The sequence below is a fragment of the Pteropus alecto genome, unplaced genomic scaffold, assembly GCF_000325575.1.
Source record: "Pteropus alecto unplaced genomic scaffold, ASM32557v1 scaffold137, whole genome shotgun sequence".
Lineage (NCBI taxonomy): Eukaryota > Metazoa > Chordata > Mammalia > Chiroptera > Pteropodidae > Pteropus > Pteropus alecto.
In genome coordinates this window covers 4,738,641-4,763,239 of record NW_006440135.1, presented here as the reverse complement: position 1 = coordinate 4,763,239, position 24,599 = coordinate 4,738,641, and the positions used below count along the sequence as shown (strand labels likewise).

The window sequence follows — 24,599 nt, the reverse complement described above, 5'->3', positions numbered from 1 at the left end:
AGACGAGGACGCCCCACCTGCCAGGTTGAGGATGTCAGTAACCCTGTCCTTCTCCTCCCTTTGTTCTCCCTTTTACTTCCTAATTCAGTCACCTGTACTTTCGTGCTATCAAAAGGTCTGAGTCTTCCTTTTAGTTGTACCTTAGATAGACTCTCCCATTCTTCACGTTGCTCTGGTTTCTCTTCAAGAAACAGTAGATTAATAAGTGACAAAAAATTGGTTTTCTCTAAAGACAGAAATTGGGTTAAAACTGGACTCTCCAAATTCTTGCCTGTCTCGTCAAGGTTGGTGTTGGTAGGTTATAGGGGAGACAGTGTGATGGTTCGTTAAAGACGTCGTCATGGTAGCTGCCCCCTTGCAGCTAGCCCAGTGCGAGTGTACGCTCGCCTGTTTTCAACCTGAACATCCTGGAAACAAGTAAATACGCAGGGGCTCTCACTGTTCTATTTTAATTTTAATTTGGTCATACAGAGTGTACTGTTCTTATTGGTGCTATTATACCTATATTTATCTTGCATTTTGTAAAATTTTCGATAACATTTGTATTAAAATTCAGTTACTTAGTTCGTTAAAATATGACTTTACAATTTAAAAAATTATACTGAAGCGTAGGAATATTTGTTCTTTGTAGTTTCTTTAAATTCATTTTATGAAAGAAAAAACCAAATTGGCTTACATCAGTAAAAATAAATATCCTTAAAAATGGAATTGGAGAATTTAAGAGTATTGCTTTTATCAGTTCAGATCTATTTAAAAATTCAAGAAACTGCTTTGTACTTGGAGCTAGTAAAGTCAGCTGAGGTATTTGTGGCAGCCCTTTCGGTCTCAGAGTCCAGCCACCCAGTCCCGGCCTGGGCCTGTTCACCTCACGGGGAAGCCCATTCAGTTCACAGCGCCCCGTTAGAGTTCGTTTTGTATTTCACTAAATTCTCTTCCCTGGAGTCCCACTTGTTTGTCCTACAGAATAATTTTTTTAACCCACAGAATAAATATCTTATATATTGCAGAATTCTTGAAGACATCAGCCATATTTCCTTTTGTCATTGTTGAATGTACTTACTTCCTAAAACTGTGCTTTATGACAGGGGTCCTCAACACCCTCTCCCCAGTCTGTGACCTGTCAGGAACCAGGCCACACAGCAAGGGGTGAGCGGCGGGCGAGCCAGCTAGAGAGGCTTCTTCTGTATTTGCAGCCGCTCCCCAGCGCTAGCATCACCGCCTCAGCTCCACCTCAGATCATCAGGCATTAGGTTCTCATAGGAGCACCGGTCCCTGGTGCCACAAAGGTTCGGGACCGCTTCTTTATGATATTTCTAAGACATTGTTTTATGGGACATTTAAGCTGAGAGTTGGAAAGTTATAGAGGTTTGCCAGGGCCGAGTGTCCAGGCAGCGGGGATGGCGCTGTGGCCTGGACAGAGGAGAGGCTGGGCTGAGGCCCAGTGCACATGTGGAGGGTGCTGAAGCAGGACCGTCAGCATCTCTGGGCCTGGCACCCTCTGGTGTTCATTGAAGGGATGGTGGCACTGGTGCCTAAGTGTCACCACGAACAGTGGAGCCTGTCCTAGAGCATGGATCTCCCGGCTCGAGGTTTCTTGCCTTTCCCAGTGAACCATAATGCCTCACACACGGGCAGAGCCCCAGTGTGAAAGGGTTATGATGGGTCCAGTAAAAATATTTCATTGCTTGCAAAACAGCCATTTACACACGCAAGGTAGATGTCTTTCTCGTTATCCACTAAGTAACATAAGTTGGGAAATTAGTATGAGAATCTGCCTTTTTCATTTCCTGTCTGAGTCGGTGAGTATCCTGTTTGGAGACAAGCTTCACCTGGAAGGGCTCCTCCTGAAGTGCCAAGTCCCCTCGGCCTGCCCTTCAGGTTAAGTCGAGGCTCCCAGGGGAAGGTTCTCAGCGAAGGAGAGCACCTGGGTACATGAAAAGGTTAACAGCACAGAAGGAGAATTTTTGGTTACAAGTTCCCTGTCCCTTCAAGACACTTTTCTCTGTCTCAGCAGCGTCCAGCAGCCCTGCAGACAGGAAGTCGTGACTTTCACTTCACTGTTGACGGGAATAAGAGGTCGTCTGCTAAAGTTTCAGATTCGGTAAGTTCGTGGCTTTTTGTTCCATTATAAAGGGTTTTCTTGGCTTAGAGGGATAACGATGTGTACCAGTTTCTAACATGCTCATATAGTACACAGGTCTTACTTGAAGGAAAGAATTCCCATTTCAGTGCCTGCTCAGATTATTTTTTTAGTGTGGTAATACTTAATTATAGTATAAACGTAAGCATAGATATTAACTTTTTTGCTTGTTATATATCTATAAGCCAGATTAAAATTTAAATCAAATAAAGCAACAAAATAATAAAATATGAATGACAAATACACAGTATTTACTGTGATGGAAAATGACTTCCCCACTCCACATAGGACAGCGTAGGCTCTTTGTTGTTCAGTGGGCTCGTTCTACTCTGTTGAAGAAACTGAAGTTTTCTTACAAGCTCTTTTCTTGTAATTTTACAATAGTTACTGAACACCAGTTGGCACCTTCTCACTCGAAAACACAAACATGGGCCTGAAATAGAGTTGTGTGCTCACATGCTAGGTGGTCACCTAGATGAGCTGGGATGTGCTTATCTAAATGAAAATGGCATTTTACCATTTTCGTGGTGCTGGTAGGTCACAGGAGGGGAGTGTGACCTGCACTGCATTCGAAGCTCGGCTCCGCGTGAGCCGCTGAGCGCGTGCAGACGAAAGCAGAGGAGAAACGCGCTGACTGGAGGAGCCGCCCGAGGACCGCGCTGCGTTCGCGGCCTTGCTTCCCTCTGCGTCCCCAGTTACTTTCGGGAGCAGCTCTTGAGTTTTCCGCATCTCGTCTAATGATGTTTCCTAGCTGCACGAGAAAGCCGGCTCTGGCCGTCCCCATGTCTCGTCGCCCTCTCGGCGCGGGGACGTGCCCCCCCATCACTGGGGGCTGCAGAGTTGTGGCTGCTCCGTCCTGCCCAGGGGGCCGCCTGCTGGGCGTGGATCACTCTTTGGTTTGTTTCATTTTCTTTACGCTCTCTCACAGTGACCACAGTCTCAGTGTCTGGCATAGCCGAATGGGTGATTGACGGGTGGCTTTTCTTTTCCAGATTTCCACACAGTACCCAGTAGTGGATCATGAATTTGATGCCGTGGTGGTGGGCGCCGGAGGTGCAGGCTTGCGAGCTGCATTTGGCCTTTCGGAGGCAGGGTTCAACACGGCCTGTGTCACGAAGCTCTTCCCCACCAGGTCCCACACCGTGGCAGCCCAGGTACAAGCGGGGTTCTTAGTGCCTCTGGTGCCTGCTGGGTGCAGTGCAGCCGGCCTCTGCCTGAGCGACCTCCTGCCACCCTGCTCTTTGCACCCCCTGGGCTCACTCCCCTTAGGGGCCTCATCCCCGCTGCCCCCAGTCCCACCAGGGTCCTCTCTGACCACCCCCCCTGACCCCCGCCGTGGTCCCATTGTCTCCATGGCACTCACCATCTGCAGTGAGCTTGCTGTGGACTGTTCTCGTCTGCCCTGAGTCTCGTGGTTGCTGCCACATCCTCAGGACGAGCCTCATTGAGTGGGGTGGTGAGGAGTTCTGATGATGGCATGGATGTGCAGGACAGAAAACCAGTGCCCCTGAATGTAGGGAGAGGGACAGAGTAAGGTGCGGGGCGATTCCGTGCTTTCACAGTTTGTTCTTCCACTCTGGGCATACTGTAGGTGTGCCAGCTGGCACGCAGGCAGTATTCCAGAGCTGTATTTGCCTGTCTTTTTTGGCACCTAGAACACATTTCCTCATAGAGACAACAGTGCATGGTGACTTTCCAGGACCATAAAGCCACTCCAATCTGGGAGAGCCTGAATTCAGTGTCCAGCAGCATTCTTGAGGCACTTAGCCATCCAGATGCTTTGCTCTAAAGCTGCTTTGTAAACTGAATAGATAAAATCTATTTGTAGAGACGTCGTTGTCTTAAAGGAGAAACACAAACAGGTAATTTTAAGTAACATTGCAAAATAATACAGTGTTCAGATAGTGCAGTATTAATAAAATCAAAAGAATAAGGGAAAGATGGCTTAACCTGAATGTCGGTTCTTGAGAAAAGAGGTTTCACTGGAAGGATCAAATGGGTGGGGGCCTGGGAGCATCTGAAGGTCCTTCTGGGGACGCCAAGGAGACTGGACGTTTGTGGCCCTGGTTCTCAATGGTAGCGGTGGAGGGACAGCATTTGTGCACGTAGCGGGTCAAGCTTCACGCGTGTGTCCTGCTGCGCTGGTGCTCACCACGTGTCATTGGGGCTGCGTTCGCGTTGCACTTGGACGGTTGGAGAAGGGAGGGAGCGACAGGTTCCTCACACAGTGGGTCATCTTATCCTAACCGGAGCATGACTTGGGGGACAGAGGCAGCAGCACTAGGTGGGGAAGGAATTCCAGGGGGTCAGCTTGACTCGGAAGTTGTGCCGGAGTAGTAACGATTGGGAAAAAGGGAAGGGGGTCAGAAAGGGTGCCGTGCGAAAGAGCTTATCTAAGAGGAAGAATCTAATTTAAGTTGGGGCGGAAACTGGCCACCATATGTTTGTCCCTGTGCTGCGTTTCCTGTGTCCCTGAGGGGCGGAGGCAGTGGGATAGAACAGGACAAAAGTAGGGGAGTGTCACAGTGCACGGCCGAAGGAGGCAGGGGTGTGGGTGTGTGACTCTGGGCTGAGAGTTTATCACTTGTCAGTAAGAACTTTGACCCGTCCCCACAAATAACCACTGGGAACGTTTTGTCATAAAATTATCCCCACAAATTTGTGGGAACCTTTTATGTGCCAGGTTAGGTAAGTCGTAAGCGTTGCACCTCTCAGTCCTCCATCAGCTCTTCAAGGACTTGAGCTTCCTGTCGCGTTCATGGATAACGGGGCTGGGGCCCATGTTACCAGCTTGGTAAGGGGAGGAGGTGTGATTTGGAGTCTGTCAGAGTGGGCTGTCTCCTTCTAAGGGCCCGCAGTCAGATCCCTCACCGAGAGTTATCATGAAAGTCCTTGGCTCCCTCCGAAGGCAGTTCCCGGGGCGGGGACCGTGGGGGCTTCCATTTGTCACTCCTGAGTTGGCTCCATGTATCCAGGGAGGAATCAATGCTGCTCTGGGGAACATGGAGGAGGACAACTGGAGGTGGCACTTCTATGACACCGTGAAGGGCTCTGACTGGCTGGGGGACCAGGATGCCATCCACTACATGACAGAGCAGGCCCCTGCCTCTGTGGTCGAGGTAACGTCCTCACAGCCTGTTTCTTGCGGGACTGAGGCCTGTGTGGTCAGCTGGAAGGGGCGGCGACGAGCTGGTATGACGAGGGACGCCCTGCTGTTACCGGCCGTTGGGGTCGCTCTGCAGGGGACTGTTTCCCTTCTCTGCAGTCTCGATGTTCTCCTAGACTGTGTCCCTCGGGGTTTGCAGACTCAGGCTGAAGGCGTCCGGGGTGGGCCAGCCGCGCGCCCCTCGGTTCCTTCACAGTGCCAGGCGTTGTCTCTGTGCTCCCCAGCTGGAGAACTACGGCATGCCGTTCAGCAGAACTGAGGACGGCAAGATCTACCAGCGCGCTTTCGGCGGACAGAGCCTCAAGTTTGGGAAAGGCGGGCAGGCCCACCGGTGCTGCTGCGTGGCTGACCGCACCGGCCACTCACTGCTGCACACGTTGTATGGAAGGGTGAGCCCGCCCTGGGGGCACGGGGACATGACCCATCTGGTCCGGCCAGCATACAGTGATGAGCCAGAGACAGGGCACCCTGGGAAGGGGTTGGAGTGCCAGCCTGTCAGCCTAAGGGGCGTCTTAACAAGCAACAGAATAACTCGGTAGGCCCTGTGTACAGTTGTTCATTTGAAAGTATCAGTTCTAGAAAATCTAGTACATACCAGGTTGAACATGCAGTCTGTCCACACTGAAGGCGTAAGAGCAGAGCAGGTGTTTAAGGCTCTTTCGCCACCTCCGAGCTCCTGAACTGTGACAGCCAGACTGAGACTTGAGGGCTGGTTGTCACTGGATAGTTGGGGCCAACTTTGGCATGGCCAGATAATCCGTGTTCTGAAGAATGGGACAGGTCATTGATTTGCAAGTGTTAGGACACCAGTGGCTTCTCTGGCCAAAAGTATGGGCGAATATGTGACAAGGACCTGCCCATCTCATGGAATTGTGTGTCGCGTGGGGAGCTGGCAGTTTCATGAGAGACCTTTCCATTAGCCGAGGTGACTGTCAGACCAGGGCCTGGGCCATCCAGCCCAGCAGCGCTTGCCACACGTGACAGATGTGGCTAGTGTGCTGAGGGGCTCTGAATGTTGTGTTTCGTTAGGTTAAATGGCCACGTGTGGTCAGTAGCTCCCATATAGGACAGCCCAGGGGTCCGAGGGCCCCAGCTCTGTCATCAGACTCTGAGGCGATTGTGCTGCGTGTGGCCCCAGAGAGCCCGGAACGCCTCTTAGGGTGTGAGAACAAGGGCCATGTCAGCACGGTGCCGCGTTCTCTGGCGTGCACCGGCGTGTGATCCCCCTTTTCGTGTTTTGTCCGTACAGCTAAGAGCAGGGCCCCTTTTGCGCTGTCACACGGCAGCGCCAGCTCTACTCGGTGTGAGTTGCCGTCTGCGACTCGTTTCCCGCCTGGGACTCTCCCAGGTTCACCTGGTCCTCGGTTACACGCGGTCTTCAGCCTGTTCACGTGGACAGCATCGCCTGCGTGTCGGTGTAACACCCTCACTGCAGTGGCAAATGTCGGCTGTCTTTGCAGTCCTTGCGGTACGACACCAGCTATTTCGTGGAGTACTTCGCCTTGGACCTCTTGATGGAGAACGGGGAGTGTCGTGGCGTCATCGCACTTTGCATAGAAGACGGGTCCATCCATCGCCTAAGAGCAAAGAACACGGTTGTAGCCACTGGGTAGGAATCTAATTCTTGTCGTACTCACTTTCTCTGTAAGAAAGTTGCCCGTCAGAGGCCTTTCATCCTAGTAAAAGTAGGGGCACCCCGGAACAGGGGTACAGACACAGGCCGTGGCCTGTCCTGCAAGGTTGATCGCCTCTGCCAGCCTCGATCCCTCCTCTCTCAAGGGGGCATCTGCCTCTGAGGTGGGCGAGGAAGTGTCTGTCGTCAGTTCGCAGTGGGGAGGACCCTTGAGGAAACTGATCCTGGAGAATCACGTGACTCGTTCTGGAATATTCTCTTGTTTTACTAGATACTGTGCTTATACTGATTTCTGGGTATTAGATGAGTGCTGTTGGTTCACGTGATGAAAATAAGTAAATTCCATTCTATACAGCCAGTCTTACTCAAGCCTTCGAAGAGGTGAATCCAGAAACGTTTAAAAATTTCGTTACAAAAGCGATAGAGGCTTCTCAGACAGCACTGAAGTACTAAAGATCAGGCGAGAGGCCTTCTCTGTCCCCAGGCCACCTCCCGGTTGTCGAGGGTGTGGAGGGCCCCCATGGTGGTGATGCGTGGCTGCTGCATCCACTCAGTGTCTCTAGAAGGGAGGTCCCGATGGCACCGGCTGTGTGGTCACCGCTCTGTGCTGGCCTGCTTTTCAGAGGCTACGGGCGCACCTACTTCAGCTGCACGTCGGCCCACACCAGCACCGGCGACGGCACCGCCATGATCACCAGGGCAGGGCTTCCCTGCCAGGACTTGGAATTTGTTCAGTTCCACCCCACAGGTAGGCGGGCTGCTTCCGCGGGATCGGGGCCTCGTGTCTTTTAGGCACTCAGTCCCTGTGGGATGCTCTGTTGCAGCGACAGCTCGAAAGTACCGCTTTCTGGTCTCCCGGGTCCTAAGTCGTCATTTCCTCAGGAGACTGCCCCTGCTCTCCCCAAGGCAGTCGAGGTTCCATCTTAATGACACGTTGCCCAGTCTCAGAGCCGTGGTGGTTCAGCGTCCGTCCCCCACTGGGTTGTCAGCTCTGGGAGGCGGGGGCAGGTCTGTGTTCTCAGTGCGGCACATGGCAAGGCCTCAGTCACATTCACCAGGCGAGCGCCTTGGACCAAGAGAGTGGCACAGGCACACTTCAGTTTGGAGAGAGAACATCAGGCTGCCACAGTGACAGTGATGTCAGGACGCAGCTGTGACAGTCGGGTTGTAAACGTTTGTTCACTGGGTCCTTGCAGGGATATACGGGGCTGGCTGTCTCATCACGGAGGGGTGCCGTGGAGAGGGCGGCATTCTCATTAACAGTCAAGGCGAGAGGTTCATGGAGCGGTACGCCCCCGTCGCCAAGGACCTGGCCTCCAGAGACGTCGTGTCTCGGTCCATGACCCTGGAGATCCGTGAGGGCAGGTCTGTGAGCGTCTCCAGAGGTATCCGAGCACGTGTGCACGCACGCAGGCGCGCATTCCGTTCTCCGTGGTGGGCGGTGTTGGTGTCTGTTCCACGTGGGCAGGTGTGGCTGCTGTGTGAGTGGCAGTGCCTGCCCCGCCTCCGTGGGCAGGTGGGCGTTCGCCTCTGGGATCTCTGACCACTGCCGGTCAGTGTGCATCTCTCCAGAGACCTATACTTGCAAACGTGATCGTTTGACGTCTGTGGGTTTTCTGAACGTGAGTGTGTGACACAGACGTCAGCGAGTACTGGAGAGCAGGACAGGCACACTGCGACCCAAGGGCAGCAGGCGAGCCCTTGGTGGAGTTTCAGCCCGCACTTCTTAGGACCTGCTTGGTGCGTGGACTGTTTGTCCTTTAACAAGGCAGCTTCATCCTCTTCGGAGCCCAACACTGCGCCTTACTGTGGTGACACAGGAAACATCTGCCGGTGTAGCCACAGAGCTTCTGTGCTGTTAAATACAAAGTGAGAAGTCAAGTAATTCTTCGGAGCTTTTGGCAGGAAGGGACTTTCTAATGCCTTTGCCAGGCAAAGCCTAGCAAGCTATCCGGGGAGGCCAGGATGGCAGCCGGTGGTGTTCGCGGCCAGAATCCAGCCCGGCACGCAGGGGTGCTTAGGGAGGACGAGACGAACGGGTTTGCTCGGGTATAAAAATGAGGACTCTGTGATCTCGTACTTCCTGTGACTGCTGCTCTTTGCCTTATGTTGCGATGTCCTTTTTCACCAGAGGCTGTGGGCCTGAGAAAGATCATGTCTACCTGCAGTTGCACCACCTGCCCCCGGAGCAGCTGGCCATCCGCCTGCCTGGCATTTCAGAGACAGCCATGATCTTTGCGGGTGTGGATGTCACCAAAGAGCCGATCCCTGTCCTTCCCACCGTGCATTACAACATGGGTGGCATTCCCACCAACTACAAGGGGCAGGTGACTGACTACACAGTGGGAAAGAGAGTGGGGACAGTGGCCCACCTCACAGTGGTCCCTTTAGGTCTTAGAGGAAAAGTACTGCATGGGTCAGTAGGCTGCCCGTCCCCTCAGCTGCCCTCCTGAGCGGCAGAGGCGGGCCCGGGGCTAGTGCAGCTTTCACCTTCACTCCTTAGTGACGATTCTAGTGACTTATTAATCCCTCCAGAGTAAATAGTCCTAATCACTTACAGTGCTTTTTGTACAAGCTCATCTTATTTTCACAGTGATCTTGTAACCTGTGTGTTCTTGGCAGTGACCACCTCTGGGTGGCTTGCCACTCGTGGGGCTTTCCAGCTGGGGTCTTGGTTTCAGTCCTCAGGCGAGGGGCTGAGGAATTGGGTTCTTACAGTATAGAGGAGGAACGCGTTGGAAGAGTCCGAGTTACAACCCAGTCTTCTGCCTCCCAGTGTAACGGCCATCCACCCTGAGTCCCGAATCCGAGGGTGGGGGCCGGTGTTTCTGACGGGACCTAGCCAAGGGGTTGAACTCGCAGGTGCTGGAGGGTTCTCTGTGGACCGCCCCGGTCTTCTCCGCCACTCCTGGTGGGGCTGCAGGGGTTCAGACTGCGCCCTTACGTCTCGGCCTCTTTCTCACAGGTTTTGAGGCACGTGCACGGCCAGGACCAGGTCGTGCCCGGCCTGTACGCCTGTGGGGAGGCCGCCTGCGCCTCGGTGCACGGCGCCAACCGCCTTGGGGCTAACTCACTGCTGGACCTGGTCGTCTTTGGCCGGGCATGCGCCCTGAGCATCGCGGAGTCCTGCAGACCCGGTGAGTGTTTTCCTCACGGCGCCAGGTGCCTGCAGGCGGGGGGTGCACAGTCGGGGTCTCCTCAGCGGGGAGGAGATGGACATATTCAGAGGTCTGTGTGGCGGCAGGCTTGAGGCTGGATACAAGCTGGATGAGGTCTAAACAGTTAAAAGAGAGTAACTTTTTTGGTCAGAATTTCCTTTGCAGTCATTATGTTCTGCTTAAAGTCACCATTAGGAACTTGTTATTTTGAGGGAAAGTTTATCACGTAGTACCTGATATAAATGACTGACTTGCAGTGGAATATTTTAAATCGTAGTTATACATGAATAACTATTTGACGCTTACAGAAAAATTAATCTGGGCCATTCTAAAAACCAGCGTAACTGCTCTGGAAAGGGGACAGGGACGGCTTACTGCAGACAGCGCGCGGGGCCAGGTCCTGGCTGCGCCTTTAGTGACAACGGGTTCCAAGTAGTGTTTTGTTTTGTAGTGACTTCAGGTATTTGCAGAGGAGGAACGGTGCTGGGTGCGAGCCCACCGAAGGCAGGACATTCACTGTTGCTCTGACCGCCAAAGGGCCTCACATCGCTGACCTGGCCCTGGTTGGTAGAACAACAACATGAACCTGAGACACTGTCCCCAAGGCAGGGGCAGCGGGTCCCTGAGCCCCCACTCTTCCCGCTGCATGTCACTGGTGTTGGCTGTTCTCTGTCAGTTGCACTGTTTTTATCGAACAAAAGCTTTTTGTGTAGATTTTAAGTCGGTCTGAGAGACGTTGTAAACTGCCGCCCAGCCACTAACTACACACAGTCCTCATAGGGCAGGTGCACCGCCCTTCATGCCGGTGGTAATGGAGATGTGCTCCACAGAGGGTCAGGCTGCCCATTCGCACGCATTGTCCCCCTCGCTGTGGCCACAGCTCCGGGCTGAAACGCAGAGGCGGGGCCTCGTGTCCAGGCATTGCTGCAAGGGCAGGAACTGAACTCACCTCGTCTGACACCAGATCTAGGGCACGTGTCCCCTAGGCAGTGAGCCCGATATCCACTCTGTCGAAGCAGAGCAGAGAACCTGAGGTTCCCATTCTTTGAAGATGAGAAAAAGGAAGTTTCATAAGAGTAGCATATACTTTTATATCTGAAGGATCGATGCACACTTTAAAAATTTATTTCAACTCAGCGATTAAAAGGAACAATCTCTACATACATGCAACAGCATGGATGAATCTCAAATGTGTCAGGCTGTGCGGTCCAGACTCCAGAGGCTGCATTTATGAGTCTCTTTGTACAACATTCTGGAAAAGGCAAAACTTGGGGCTCAGATGGACCAGTGGCTGCCGGGGACCACATCCTGCTTGCGGTACAGCTCACGCAGCTTTGTCCAGACTTGAAAATCTGCACTAAAAATCATATTGTACCTTAATTATACTCTCATTTTTAAAAATAAAAAAAGGAAAGGAAAAAATGTTTGCCCCACTACTTCCCTCAAAACATGAGTATTTTAAACATAAAAATGTTGAACCCCCTTTCTGTATTCTGATGATGGTAGTTGCTGTGCACCTAAAGAACAAGTCAGTTTTACTTCATTTACAAAAGCAAATGAAGCAGCAGCTTGTCAAGAGCTCGAGCGGATCGGAGCAGCCCCGGTCCCTTGGGGAGAGAGTGGCTGCAAATAGCCTTGCTTCACCTGCAAACCTTCATCTTCTGCGTTTCATACCTCCTGCATGTAGTACCTGCTGAAGAAAATACATTTACCATCATCCCCAAAAAGGCCTTAAAAGTCCTCCAAACATTTATCTTTTAGAAAGGTGAGGACAGCAAACCTTGAGGGTACAAGGGTCAGGGTCAGCCGGGGACGTAATATGCCTGGCCAGGCCCCTTCCCCAGGTGGGGAGAGTTGGCAAAACTGCTGAGAACCGCTGATCTGAAGGGCGCCATTTTTTCTCTCAATAGAGTAAGAGCGCATGGTTTTCATAAATCTAATTTTTAGGCTTAAGCAATGGTTTCTCTTTTGTTCCTTCAGAAATTACTTATCGGACACCTGCTCTTTACCAGAAGTTTTGTCTCTGTGTTAATTCTTCAGCCCCAAGTCAGCAGATGGTCCCTCGAGTGCAGGGTAGTCGGGCGGGGGCACGGCGCATCTCCCAAATCCCCGGAAGGCGATAATGCACACTTGCTACCGTTCAGTCCATCTGCTTTCCCTAGGTGTTTTTCAGGAGTTAAATTGTAGCTTTCTGTGTTTGTTTGTTTGTTTGTTTGTTTGCGTAGGAGATAAAGTTCCCTCGATTAAAGCAAATGCTGGGGAAGAATCTGTCATGAATCTTGACAAATTGAGATTTGCCGACGGGAGCATAAGAACATCGGAACTGCGACTCAGCATGCAGAAGGTAAGTACCTGGATGCGTGCCCTGCATGGGCTGTGGGTTAAGCATCAGAAGGACGGGTTCCCTGCCATGCCGAGTAGAGTACAGAGGGGCCAAGTCACATGAAAGGTGGACGTCTCCATATAGACGTGGACGGAGCACCCAGAACTGCCTTCCCAGCCTCCAGGGCGCTCGCAAGGGCATCCTTCCTCACACCATCTCTGCCTTCGTGTGTATGTCACAGCCCGAAGGAGGAGGGACAGTCACCGCCTCCCCGCCCCGCACCCCGCACCCCAATACTTCCTTCTGCAGGCTGCCTGGAAGCCCAGCACATCTCATTGCTGAGAAATGAATCCCATCAGCACATCTGGCTTCCAGCAGCTCTGGGAAGTGTCTTTAAATTGGCCCATTGACAGCTGTAAATAAAATCAGGAGGAGGGGGGAGTGGGTTGTGGGCAGTCTGCGCGTTTCTCTTAAGAGCGTTCGCCTTCCGACCAGCGGCTGATGGAACATTCCCTAAGGGCGGGAGCACTCCCTGCCCTTGAGCACCTGTGACTGTGGAGCATACGAAATGTCGCCAGTCTGATCAGAGAACTGGATTTCAGTTTTCATGTAAACGGGTGCGCACATGGTTAGCAGCTGCTGCATTAGATAACACAGGTTTAGACTGATGATAGTACCTAGAACAGCTAGGAATCGTTCAAGTTCTAATACAGGGATTCTCAGTCCACGAATGAGATCTCTGTCCACCTGAAATTATTTGCAAGGATCTGAAAAGGATCCAGTGACACATACACACAGACGCCACTAGTAGGGAAAAGCCGCATGCCGATGCTGCCTTTCTGCAGGGCTGTGGGCCGTGTGGTTCTGTGTCAGGGAGGCTTCCAGGACGGGTCAGGGCAGGAGCACGAGTGAAGGTACCGAGTGCTCAAGGGGCACCAGTCGGCTGATACTCTGCGGGACTTGTGTAGGGCGCTGATACCACCACACGAACCACCGTGTTAGGCAGGATGTGGGAGTGACGAGCCCATGAGAGACGGAGGCATTGCCACCAAACAAGGCAGGTATTGGTACCTGCCGCATGCCAGGCAGTGCTCTAGATGCTGGCGCTGGCACCGAATAGAGTAAAAGTTCCTGCCCATGTGGAGTTTACATTTGAGTGTGGGGAAGTAATTTTTCTGTAGATTCCACCTTATGCAGTAAGAAATGAAAAAGAAATGTGTGTACTAAAAAGGAATAGATAATTGTCGTTACTTGCAGATACGATTACCAAAAAATTCCAAGAAAATAAACTGAAAAGTGAATAAAAACAATGCAAGGATGAAGAAAGCTGTCTGGATAAAAGATTCATATGCAAAAATTAGTAGCTTTCAAGATGCCAGCAATAATCCATTCAGTAGTTAATATCTCATTTGCAGTGCAGCCAAAAAAGGTTAAAAATGCCTTGAATCAGCATAACCAGAAATATGTAAACAGTATGAAAAACACGACCACTGGAGAACATGAAGAGTCTTTAACCTGATGTTTACTAGGGTCTAAGACAGGTTTTTTTCCATTTATTCTTCCGGAGAAACCATGACAGTGGTGGTGTGCAGTACAGTCTTACATGATTTCTCATTCTAAAGAGGTGGGTGAGCTGTCTGCTAAGTAGAATGAATTGTGAGACATCTGGGTCAGTAGAACAAAGTCAGTCCAGAAACAGGCCCCTCGGTACGTGCTGATTCAGCACATGATGAAGGGGTTTTTCAGGAGTGGTGGAAGGCAAGGTCATTCAGTAAATGATAGGAAACAGAGGTAGGTTCTGCTTCTCAGCATGCCTAAAATAAGTTTCAGGTTGGTTTTATATCACATGTCTTTTTTACCCTAATTATTTTTTTAATTTAAAAAAGTTGTTTATAGAATCTGCAAAGTGATCCCCCCAGTTACTCTAGCACACATCCGGCACCACACACAACCATTACAGTAATAGTGACTGTATGCCCTGTGCTGTACTCTAAATCCCCGTGACTGCGTTGTAGCTACTAATTTGTGCTTCATCCCTTCCCCTTTTTCACCCAGCCCCCGAACTCCCCTCCCCTCTAGCAGTCACCAGTTTGTTCTTTGTATCTATGAGTCTGTCTGTTCATTGAGTTTGGTTCTTGTGTTCCTTAGATGCCACATATACGTGAAATCATAGTATTTATCTTTGTCTGACTTATTTCACTCAGCATAATTCCCTCTAGGTCCACCCTGTCATTGCAAATGGCAAGATTTCATTATTTTTATGGCTGAGTAATATTCCATTGTGTATATGAACCATAACGTCTTTAGCCAGTCATCTGTTGATGGGCACCTAGGTCGCTTCCACATCTTGGCTATTGTGAATAGCGCTGCCGTGAACATAGGGGTGCAGAGATCTTTACGAACTGGTATTTTGGTTTCCTTTGGATAAATAGCCAGAAGTACAATTGCCGAGTCAAAAGGTAATTCTGTTTTTAATTTTTTGAGGCACCTCCAAAATTTTCCAGAGTGGCTGCACCAATTTGCAGTCCTACCAACAGTGTACAAGGGTTCCCTTTCGCCACATCCTTGCCAGCGTTTGTTGTTTTTTGATTTATTGATGCTGCCAACCTGACAGGTGTGAGGTGATATCTCACTGTGGTTTTAATTTGCATTTCTCTGATTAGTGACCATAAGCATCTTTTCATGTCTGTAGGCCATCTGTGTGTCCTCCTTAGAGAAATACCTATTTGGGTCTTCTCAGTTTTTAATTGGATTGTTTATTTATTTATTTTGGTTAAGTTGTATGAGTTCTTTACAAATTTTGGATATTAACTCCTTGTCAGATATACCGTAGGCAAAGATCTCCTCCCATTCAGTGGGTTGTCTTTTCGTTTGGGTGACGGCTTCCTCTGCGGTGCAGAAACTTGTTAGTTTGATGTAGTCCCACTTGTTCACTTTTTCTTTTGTTTCCCTTGTCTGAAGAGATATCAGAAAAAAAAAATACTGGTAGCAATATCAGAGAGTTTACTGCAGATGTCTTTTTCTAGAAGTTTTATGGTTTCGGGTCTTACGTTTGAAGTCTTTAATCCACTGTGAGTTTATTTTTTTATATGGTATAAGAAAGTGGTCTAGTTTCATTTTTTTGCATGTATCTGTCCAGCTTTCCCAATACCATTTATTGAGGAGGCTCTCTTTACCCCATTGTATATTCTTGTCTCCTTTATCATGGATTAACTGACCATGTAGATATGGATTTACTTGTGAGCTCTCGATTCTGTTCCATTGATCTATGTATGTTTTTATGCCAGTGCCATGCTGTTTCGATTACTATAGCTTTGATACTATAGCTTCATAGGTGAATTTTACCAAACATTCAAAGAAGAATTAGCACCTATTCTTCTCAAACTATTTCAAAAAATTCAAAAGGAGGGAAGGCTTCCTAACTCTTTTTACAAAGCCATCATTACCGTGATTCCAAAACCGGACGACGACAGTACAAAAGAAGAAAACTATAGGCCAATATCCCTGATGAACATCGATGCAGAAATCCTCAACAGAATATTAGCAAACAGAATTCAGCAATACGCTAAAAATATTATACACCATGATCAAGTTGGATTTAGTTCTGGGATGCAAGGTTGGTTTAATATTCACAAATCAATGTGATATACCACATTAACAAATTGAAAGATAAAAATCCTATCATATCAATAGATGCAGAAAAAGCATTCAACAAAACCCAGCATTCATTTGCTAAAAACTCTCAGCAAAGTGGTGAATAAAGGAAACATACCTCAACGTAACAGAGGCCATATGCGACAGACCTACAGCTAACGTCATACTCAATGGGGAAAGGCTAAAAGCATTTTCCTTAAGGTCAGGAACAAGACAAAGATGCCCACTTTCACCGCTTCCATTCAACATGGCATTGGAAATCCTGGCTACGGCAGTCAGACAAGAAAGAGAAATAAAAGGCATCCAGACTGGAAAGGCAGATGACGTGAAACTATGTATAGAGCACCCTAAAAACTGTTAGTACTGATAAATGAATTCAGTAAAGTCACAGGATACAAAGTTAATATTCAGAAGTCGGTCACATTTTTATACACCAGTGTTGAACTATCAGAAATTAGGAAAACAATTCCATTTACAGTTGCATCAAAATCAAGAAAATTAATCAAGGAGGTAAAAGACCTCTTCTCAGAAAATTACAAGTCATTGAAAAAAGAAATGGAGGAAGATGCAAATAAACTGAAGTACACACCGTGCTCATAGGTAGGAAGACTCAACATCATCAAAATGGCCATACTACCCAAAGCAATCCACAGATTCAATGCAGTCCTTATCAAAATACCAATGGCATTTTTCTAGAACAAATAATCCAAAAATTTATATGGAACCATAAAAGATCACGAATAGCCATGGCAGTCTGAGAAAGAACAAAGTTGGAAGTATCGTACTACCTGATGTCAAACTATACTACAATGCTGTGGTAATCATATCACATTTTTTTACGAGCATAAACAGTGAAAAAGTAAAGGTACTTAATACGTGAGGAGCTTCTGCAAACTAACCAGAAGAGCAAGCCATGAGGGTTCCCAGGCCCCTTCCTTCACCGCCTTCCACCTCAGCCCCCACTGCTAACTGCCTCGTAACCGCACCAAGGGGCCGTCTACTGGCTCCTGTGACGTTTACCATCAGACCTTGTGAGTGGAACAAGAAGGTGTCCTGTAGCCTGCACACAGCTGCTGTCTCCTCAGGGGAATTCGAAGATGGAGTGCTTGTGCCCTTTCTGCCACCATTTCTCAAAAGCTTTAATCAAAACTTCATTTTAACATCCACTTATGATAAAAACTCAACAAAGTGGAACAAGACAGGGACGCCCACCCTTGCCACTTTGATTCAACACAGTGTCAGAAGTTGTAGCCATGGCAGCGATGTGAGAAAAAGAGCTAAAATGCATCCAGGCTGGTAAGGAAGAAGTAAGACTATCACTGTTTTTAGATGACATCATACTGTGTAGAGAGAACCCTAAACATTCCACCAAAAAAATTGCGAGGACTAATAAATGAGCTCCGTAAAGTTGCAGGATACAAAACTAGCATACAAAAGTCTGTTGCATTTCTATATGCTGATAACAAGCTATCAGAAAGAAATTAAGAAAATCCATAGACACATGCATCAAAAAGAATAAAATACAAAGGAATAAATGTAACCAAGGAGGTGAAAAACCTGCACACTGAAAGAAATTGAAGAAGACACAAATAAAGGAAAGATATGCCGTGCCCCTGGATTGGAAGAATTAATATTGTTAGAGTGTCCGTACTACCCAAAGCAATCTACAGATTCCAGGGTCACTCTTCACATAACTACAACAAATAATCCTAAAATTTGTATGGAACCACAAAAGACCCCAAATAACGAAAGCAAGCCTGAGAAGGAAGAACAAAGTTGGAGGTCATCACACGCCCGGATTTCAAACTATATTACAAAGCTGCAGTAATCAGAATAGCATGATACTGGCATAAAAACAGACACATAGAACAGTGGGACAGAATAGACAGATCAGAAACCCCTGAATGTGTGGTCAGTGAATTTACGACAAAGGGATGAAGAAAATACAGTGGGGAGAGGGTAGTCTCCTCAATAAATGGTATTGGGAAATCTGGACAGCTACAAGCAAAAAGAAAAAAGAAAAAAAAAACAAAACTGGACCACAACCCTAACTCAGAATAAATTAAAGACTTGAAACCATAGAGCTCCCGGGAGAAAATGTAGGCAGTGAGTTTCTTGACTTCAATCTTGGTGATGATTTTTGGGATCTGACACCAAAAGCAAAAATAAACAAGTGGGGTATATCTAACTATAAAAGTCTCTCACATGGCGAAGGGCACCACCAACAGCATGAAAAGGCTGCCTATGGAATGGGAGAAAGGATTTGCAAATCATATAGCAGATAAGGGGCTAATGTACAAAATGTATAAGGAACTCATATGACTCAATAGCAAAGAAAAAAACAACCCACTTTAAAAATGGGCAGAAGATTTGAATAGACATTTTCCCAAAGAAGACAATACAGATGGTCAACAGGTACGTAAAAAGGTGTTCATCACTCTCAGGGAAGTGCAGATCAAAACCACAGTGAGATCTCAGCTAACACCTGTTGGGATGGCTGTTATCAAAAAGACATGAGGTCACAAGTGCCGGAGAGGATGTAGAGAAAAGGGACCCCTTGTGCACTGTTGGTGGCAATGTAAATTGGTGCAGCCGCTGTGGAAAATAGTATGGAAATTCCTCAAAAAATTAAAAATGGAACTACTCCATGATCTAGCAATCCCACTTGCGGTAACCAAAGCAAATGAAAATACTGACTCGAAGAGATACGTGTATCACATATTCATTGCAGCCTTATTTAAAATAGCCAAATCATGGACACATCAACAGATAAATGGATAAAGAGTGGCCTGTGTGACAGTGGAATGTTCAGCTATAAAAAATAAAAGTCCTGCCATGTACAACAACATGGATCAAGCTAGAAGGTATTATGCTAAGTGAGGTAAGTCAGACAGAAACGTAAATACCACGTGATCTCGCATATGGAATCTTAACACACACAACCTCTGAGCTCACAGGTGCAGAGAACAGATTGGTGACTGCCAGAGGTGCACGTGGGTGGAATGAGTGGGGAAGTCAAAAAGGTAGAGGTTTCCAGTTAAAACTAAGTCCTGGGGGTCCTGGGGGTGTAACGGGCTGTATGGTAACTATAGTCCATACATACTGCATTGCGGGTTCGAAAGTTGCTGAGAGAGTAGAATCTCACAAACAAAAACGCAACTTCCATTTTAAAATTTGGAGTCATAAATAGCCTGAGTTTTCTGGGTTTTCTGTTGAATTTACGTAAACGTTTTACAAAAAGTAAAATGCACATGAGAAAGATCTGAAGGTCTAGCAGCCGTCGGTGGGGCCCCTCCCGCGGGCGGCGGCTGACGCGCGTGCGCATTGCAGTCCATGCAGGCGCACGCGGCGGTGTTCCGGGTGGGCAGCGTGCTGCAGGAGGGCTGCGGGAAACTCAGCCAGCTCTACGGGGACCTGAGGCACCTGAAGACCTTTGACCGAGGTGAGCGGGCCCGGGCCCCTGCCCTCAGCCGGGGCGCTGGGTGTCCCATTCAGCGGGGACGGAGGGGACCCCCGTCTGACCGGATCCTGCCTGCCTCTCACGGGAGTCTGGTGTGTCCCCAGGAATGGTCTGGAACACGGACCTGGTGGAGACGCTGGAGCTGCAGAACCTGATGCTGTGCGCGCTGCAGACCATTTACGGGGCGGAGGCCCGGAAGGAGTCGCGCGGCGCCCACGCCAGGGAGGACTACAAGGTGCGCCCCCTCGGTCCCCCCAGCCGCGCTCTCGCCACATGCCCCTCCATTTTAAGCAAACGGGAAACGTGCTGGTTTCCTCCTGGTACCTGTCGCTGTGTTGGGGGCCGGAGGACCTTCCTCTTGGTTGGGATCCACAAGCAGAGTCGCTGTTGCCCGAAAATGCCGACTTAGGGGTTTCAGATGACGAGTGTGTCACCTGTCAGCCCTGCCCTCTGGTCTGGGAGAGGGGTCGTGGCCCACCGCCGTTTTTAGATGAGCTGGACTCGGTGCTGGGCGCGGGGAGCCGGGCGCATGCGCGCGGAAGGCGCGCGCCACCGGCTCGGGCCGCTTTCCCAGGACAGACGCCCGCGCTTTGGTTCGGGGCACTGTTGGGGTCGCCAATGGCCCTTCCAGCCCGCTGGCCGTGGGGGCGTGGGGACGTTGCCTAAGTAAGAGCAACTGGGTCTTGTTCCTTGTGAAGTTGGATTAGTTTATCCTCCACCACCTGGGGCTGGGTTCAGTCTGCGGAGATCCTCATGTCACTCAGGCAGCTACGGCTGGGACCCGCACCCTGGGGGAGCACGCCCCGTAGGTACGGGCCAGAACTAAGGGGACGCGCCGTGGCCACGCTTGTCCCGTTAAGAGGTCTCGTCCCACAGAGCAGAAGCAGCAAGTGTTTGGATTTGGGGGGTTTTATTGAAGACTCTCGTGCGGCTCATCCATTACCACGTGCAAGTTATCCTTAATAGCGTTCAGCTCCTCTTTAGCAGTTTGTGGAAATTTTAATATTATTGCTAAAATTAAAACATTTATATAAAAGAGAGTGAAAGAATTTGAAATCTCCCAGAGTACAGAACAGGAAGATGGAAAGTATTTGATGAACTTTCGAGTGCGTAAGAGCGCAGAAAGTAAGCTCTGGACCCTTGCTGCTGCAGCCAACCCCCTGCCCAGTGGTGTGGCCTGACCTGAGCGGGCCTGACCCCATCGGGACACGGTCTGCGGCAGAGATGGGCTCAGTAAAGGTGTGGGGGCCCTGGGATGGCTGGTATAGGATGAAGGGCTCATCAGTAACACTAGAGGCGGACAGCTGCCAAATGCCTGGCATGCCGCATGTCTCCATGCCCCTGCGTCGGGTACCAATTTGCATCATGTCACCTGCTGTGCGTTGTTCTAGGTGAGATGCAGTCAAGTGGTTTTTCGTCAGGAATTGCAAAGGGGATGGACATGGGCTGGAAAATGGGCTAGGAAGGGCCTGGCTCTCTGAACAAGCCTTGCCTGGGACAGGACAGTGGGACCTCCTTGCTGAGTGAGATGTGGAGGTTCGTATCAGACCCGTCCCATGTGTCAGGGTGATGACATTGCTCTGAGAGAGTAATAGGAAATTTGGAATAATTGTCGATGATATGTCCTGAAACAAACACCTTTTCTCGGCCTCAGGAGCGGATCGATGAGTACGATTATTCCAAGCCCATCCAGGGTCAGCAGCAGAAGCCGTTTGAGCAGCACTGGAGGAAGCACACGCTTTCCTACGTCGATAGCAGGACTGGGAAGGTAGGTGGGGAACGTGGCCCGCTCACGCGTGCACTGACATGTGCACGTGACAAACTGGGGCAGGCAGCAGGCATGTACATAGACTGCTGACAGACACGAGATGCCACTGAAACGCTGGGAGGCCTTCCCTGGCGTTGGCCCTGGGCAGGGAGTAAGCTCCCAAGGCCTGGGGGCAGGGGCAGAGAGGAGAGCTGGGCTCAGGGCCTGAGGCTGGGACAGGAGGACCCACACCCCTTCCTTCCCTTCCCATTGGCTGGACCACCTAGAGGCAGCCTCAGGGAAGCCCAGAGTATGCAGGGCTCTGGGAGAGGCGGGGTGGGGTGGCCAGGGCCTGGGAGGAGCCAGCTGAGATCACAAGAGAGGCTCCCTGTCTCATTTCTCCAAAGCATAGTCACCCATTAGGCATTTTTGCCAGGTGTTAAGGTTCAGAAATAATTAAAGTACAAAGGGTTTATTTACCCTTAAGCTTTTCATAGCTCTTAGGGGATAGTCTTGATCATTTATCTGGGTACACAGACATCAAGTTGTGCTCCGTGGTCATCACTTAACAGAGCGCCTGCCATTCAGTTCTGCAGGTAGCGATTTTCATAATTTTTCATGAACGCTGTTTTTGACTGGAGGAAGAGGTCAGACTTCCGTCCCTTAGTACAAGCCTATTTGTAGTAATGTTTGGGTTTTTATGATTATAAAAGAAACATATGCTCGTTGTAGAAAGCACAGAAAGTACAAAAAGAATAAAAGAAATCAACATTTATAAGCTCACTAATTAGAAACATTATTGTTATTTCGAAATATTTATCTCAAGTTTTGTGTACATTTTATTATGTGTATGTGTATAAATATTCACTTACAAGTAGAAAAGAGTAGAAGTAAATGCATCTTATAAAGATACTTTAAGTATAACAGTATATACAGGGTTTTACCTACTTTTGAACATTTTTGTAAAGCATCAAAAATTTCATACAGTTTAATTGCTGTATTCTATTACATGGATTTACTGTAATTTACACATCTAGTCCCTTATCATGCATTTAGATCATTTTTGAGTTTGTTGTTGAAAAGTACTCCAGTATGTTTAAGTTCTGGCATATTTTTCTGCAAATCTACTTTGATAGTTAATTTGTCAAAAGAGCATAAGAGAGGACTGTCATTTCTGTGCATTTCTGTGCCCCAGCTTACCACCGGCTCTTCTTTTTAAGGTCTCCCTGGAATACAGGCCTGTAATCGACAAAACTTTAAACGAGGCTGACTGTGCCACGGTCCCCCCAGCCATTCGCTCCTACTGATGAGGCCCGAGTTGACCAGCTCTTGTAATTATATGTAATATGCCACGCACGTGTTCGTAGCATAATTGTGTTTTCAATCCTGTACTCCCGTGAATAAGGAGTGCCATTCGAATAGAGACTGCCTGCTCAGTGGCCAGTAGCTTGCTCGTAGTCAAAGCCCAAAGTGTTAACCTTACCTTTATTTCTTGCTTCCTTGTGAAATAATGAAGCTGAGCACGATTCTTAAATAAAACAAATTACAAAGTTCTTCGGGCACACTAGCCAACCTGAAATAGAAAATGCGATTTTTTTTTTAGTCTGGTACATTTTGTTGTAGTAGGTATTTAAGTAAAAATGAATTTTAGTACTTGACAGCAAATGAAGAGAACAAACACTTCCTTCTTGTTCTTAGTAAACAGTTAAATGTGCGAACACGCGTCCTAGAGCAACAGTCCCCAACCTCTTTAGGCGCCAGGGACCGGTTTCCTGGTGCCAGAACTTTTCCACAGACCAGAGGCGGGGATGGTTTCAGGGTGATTCAAGGGCATTACATGTATGTGCACTTCATTTCTATTCCCGCGTTACAACATATAATGAAATAATTTTACAACTCACCGTAATGTAGGACCGTTTCGGTGGGAGCCCTGAACTTGCTTTCCTGCAACTAGACGGTCCCTTCGGGGGGCGATGGGAGACAGTGGCACCCGAAGTGTGTTGCTTATGTCCAGTCTACTCCATAATCTCGTTTTGGTTGCAGTCACTGCAGAAAACCCTGCTTCACAAAGATAGGATGTTGGAAATGGAAGCAGGCTTTTCAGTGCTTTGTGGCCATCTCAGGATATTCCGCTTTGACTCTAATCCAGAACGTATGGAGAGTTGAACTTGTCTCAAGTGTACTTTGGAGGACATTGTCATTTGCGATCTCAAGCAGTTGATCATCTAGCACGGACAAAGTTGATTCACCTGGCTTATTCCCAGATGCGTCACGGATCCGTTCCTCCTCAGGTCGGGGGTCTTTTGTGGCTGGGAAGTCACGCTCAGTCTCTTGAAAGCTGAGATAGGTGACCATGCACCAGCTGGGAGAAGGAAGGCCTGGCTCAGTCTCTTTCCAAATCTCTGCCAATGTTTGAAACATGTCAAAAATCCCAGTGTTCCCTCGTCGCCCCCATAATTCTAGTTTGGCTTTGAATGCTGCCACTTTATGTGTCAACTTGAACACTGCGTCGTCCTCCCCCGAAGTGACAGATTGAGTTGTTTAAGCAGGCCAGATATGTCACACAGGCAAGCAAGTTTTGCGACCCGTCACTGAAATGTGCTGCTACCAGTGGTGACTTTTCCTAAAAGAAATCTCTGGAGTGGCTCTCGTAACTCAGAAACTCTGGCCAGTGACCTGCCCGTAGAAAGCCGTCTCACGTCTGTGTGAGAGAGGACGCGTGTGCTCTGCGTCCATCTCCTCACAGAGCCGCACGGACAGACGTGAGTGAAGGGCGCGTACTTCGGTGTGGTTGATCGTTTTAATCACATCCTGCAAAACGTTGTTAAGTTCAGGTGACATTTTTCGGGTAGCCAGCATTTCTCTCTGGATGACGCAGTGCATAGGCTCACATTCGGAAGCGACTTCTTTGACCCAAGTAGTGAAACCAGAAAGCCATCCAGTTACGATGGCAGCCACTCTGTCCGCGCATATGCCGACAAAATAACCAATTCAGGCTTCCTGCTGTGTCTTCGTTCAAAGCCTTGAATAGCTCTGCAGCTGTGGTGTTGGCTGGCAGCAAAAGTGCACATAGCATCCTCATGCACGTCCTCCTGAAAAGTCACACTAAAGCAAGCATCGTTGCCTTGTCAACATCAGTGACTCATGAATCCTCTAACCGTGCTTCAGTATCTGCTGTTTCATTCATTCGTCTAGTTATGGTGCTAGCTGAAAGGAACACGTGACACCTTTTGAACTGCAGCCTCTTAAAAGTTCACACGAGTGTCCTTAGTATCAGGCAGGATCATCTTCAGCAGTAGTAAAGGGCTGCTTAGCTTC

General features: G+C 48.9%; 1 protein-coding gene across 1 annotated transcript; it reads left to right on the top strand.

The window, feature by feature from the left end:
* Positions 1-340: 340 nt before the first annotated feature.
* SDHA (succinate dehydrogenase complex flavoprotein subunit A) lies at positions 341-22,867 on the top strand. Its single transcript, XM_025050511.1, has 15 exons — positions 341-385; positions 1,949-2,101; positions 3,133-3,294; positions 5,116-5,259; positions 5,531-5,695; positions 6,767-6,915; positions 7,563-7,687; positions 8,136-8,304; positions 9,071-9,266; positions 9,905-10,076; positions 12,323-12,441; positions 19,405-19,516; positions 19,639-19,769; positions 21,189-21,302; positions 22,502-22,867. The coding sequence occupies exons 1-15, from the start codon at positions 341-343 to the stop codon at positions 22,586-22,588; spliced, it is 2,043 nt and encodes a 680-aa protein (XP_024906279.1). The 3' UTR covers positions 22,589-22,867.
* The last annotated feature ends 1,732 nt before the right edge of the window (positions 22,868-24,599 follow it).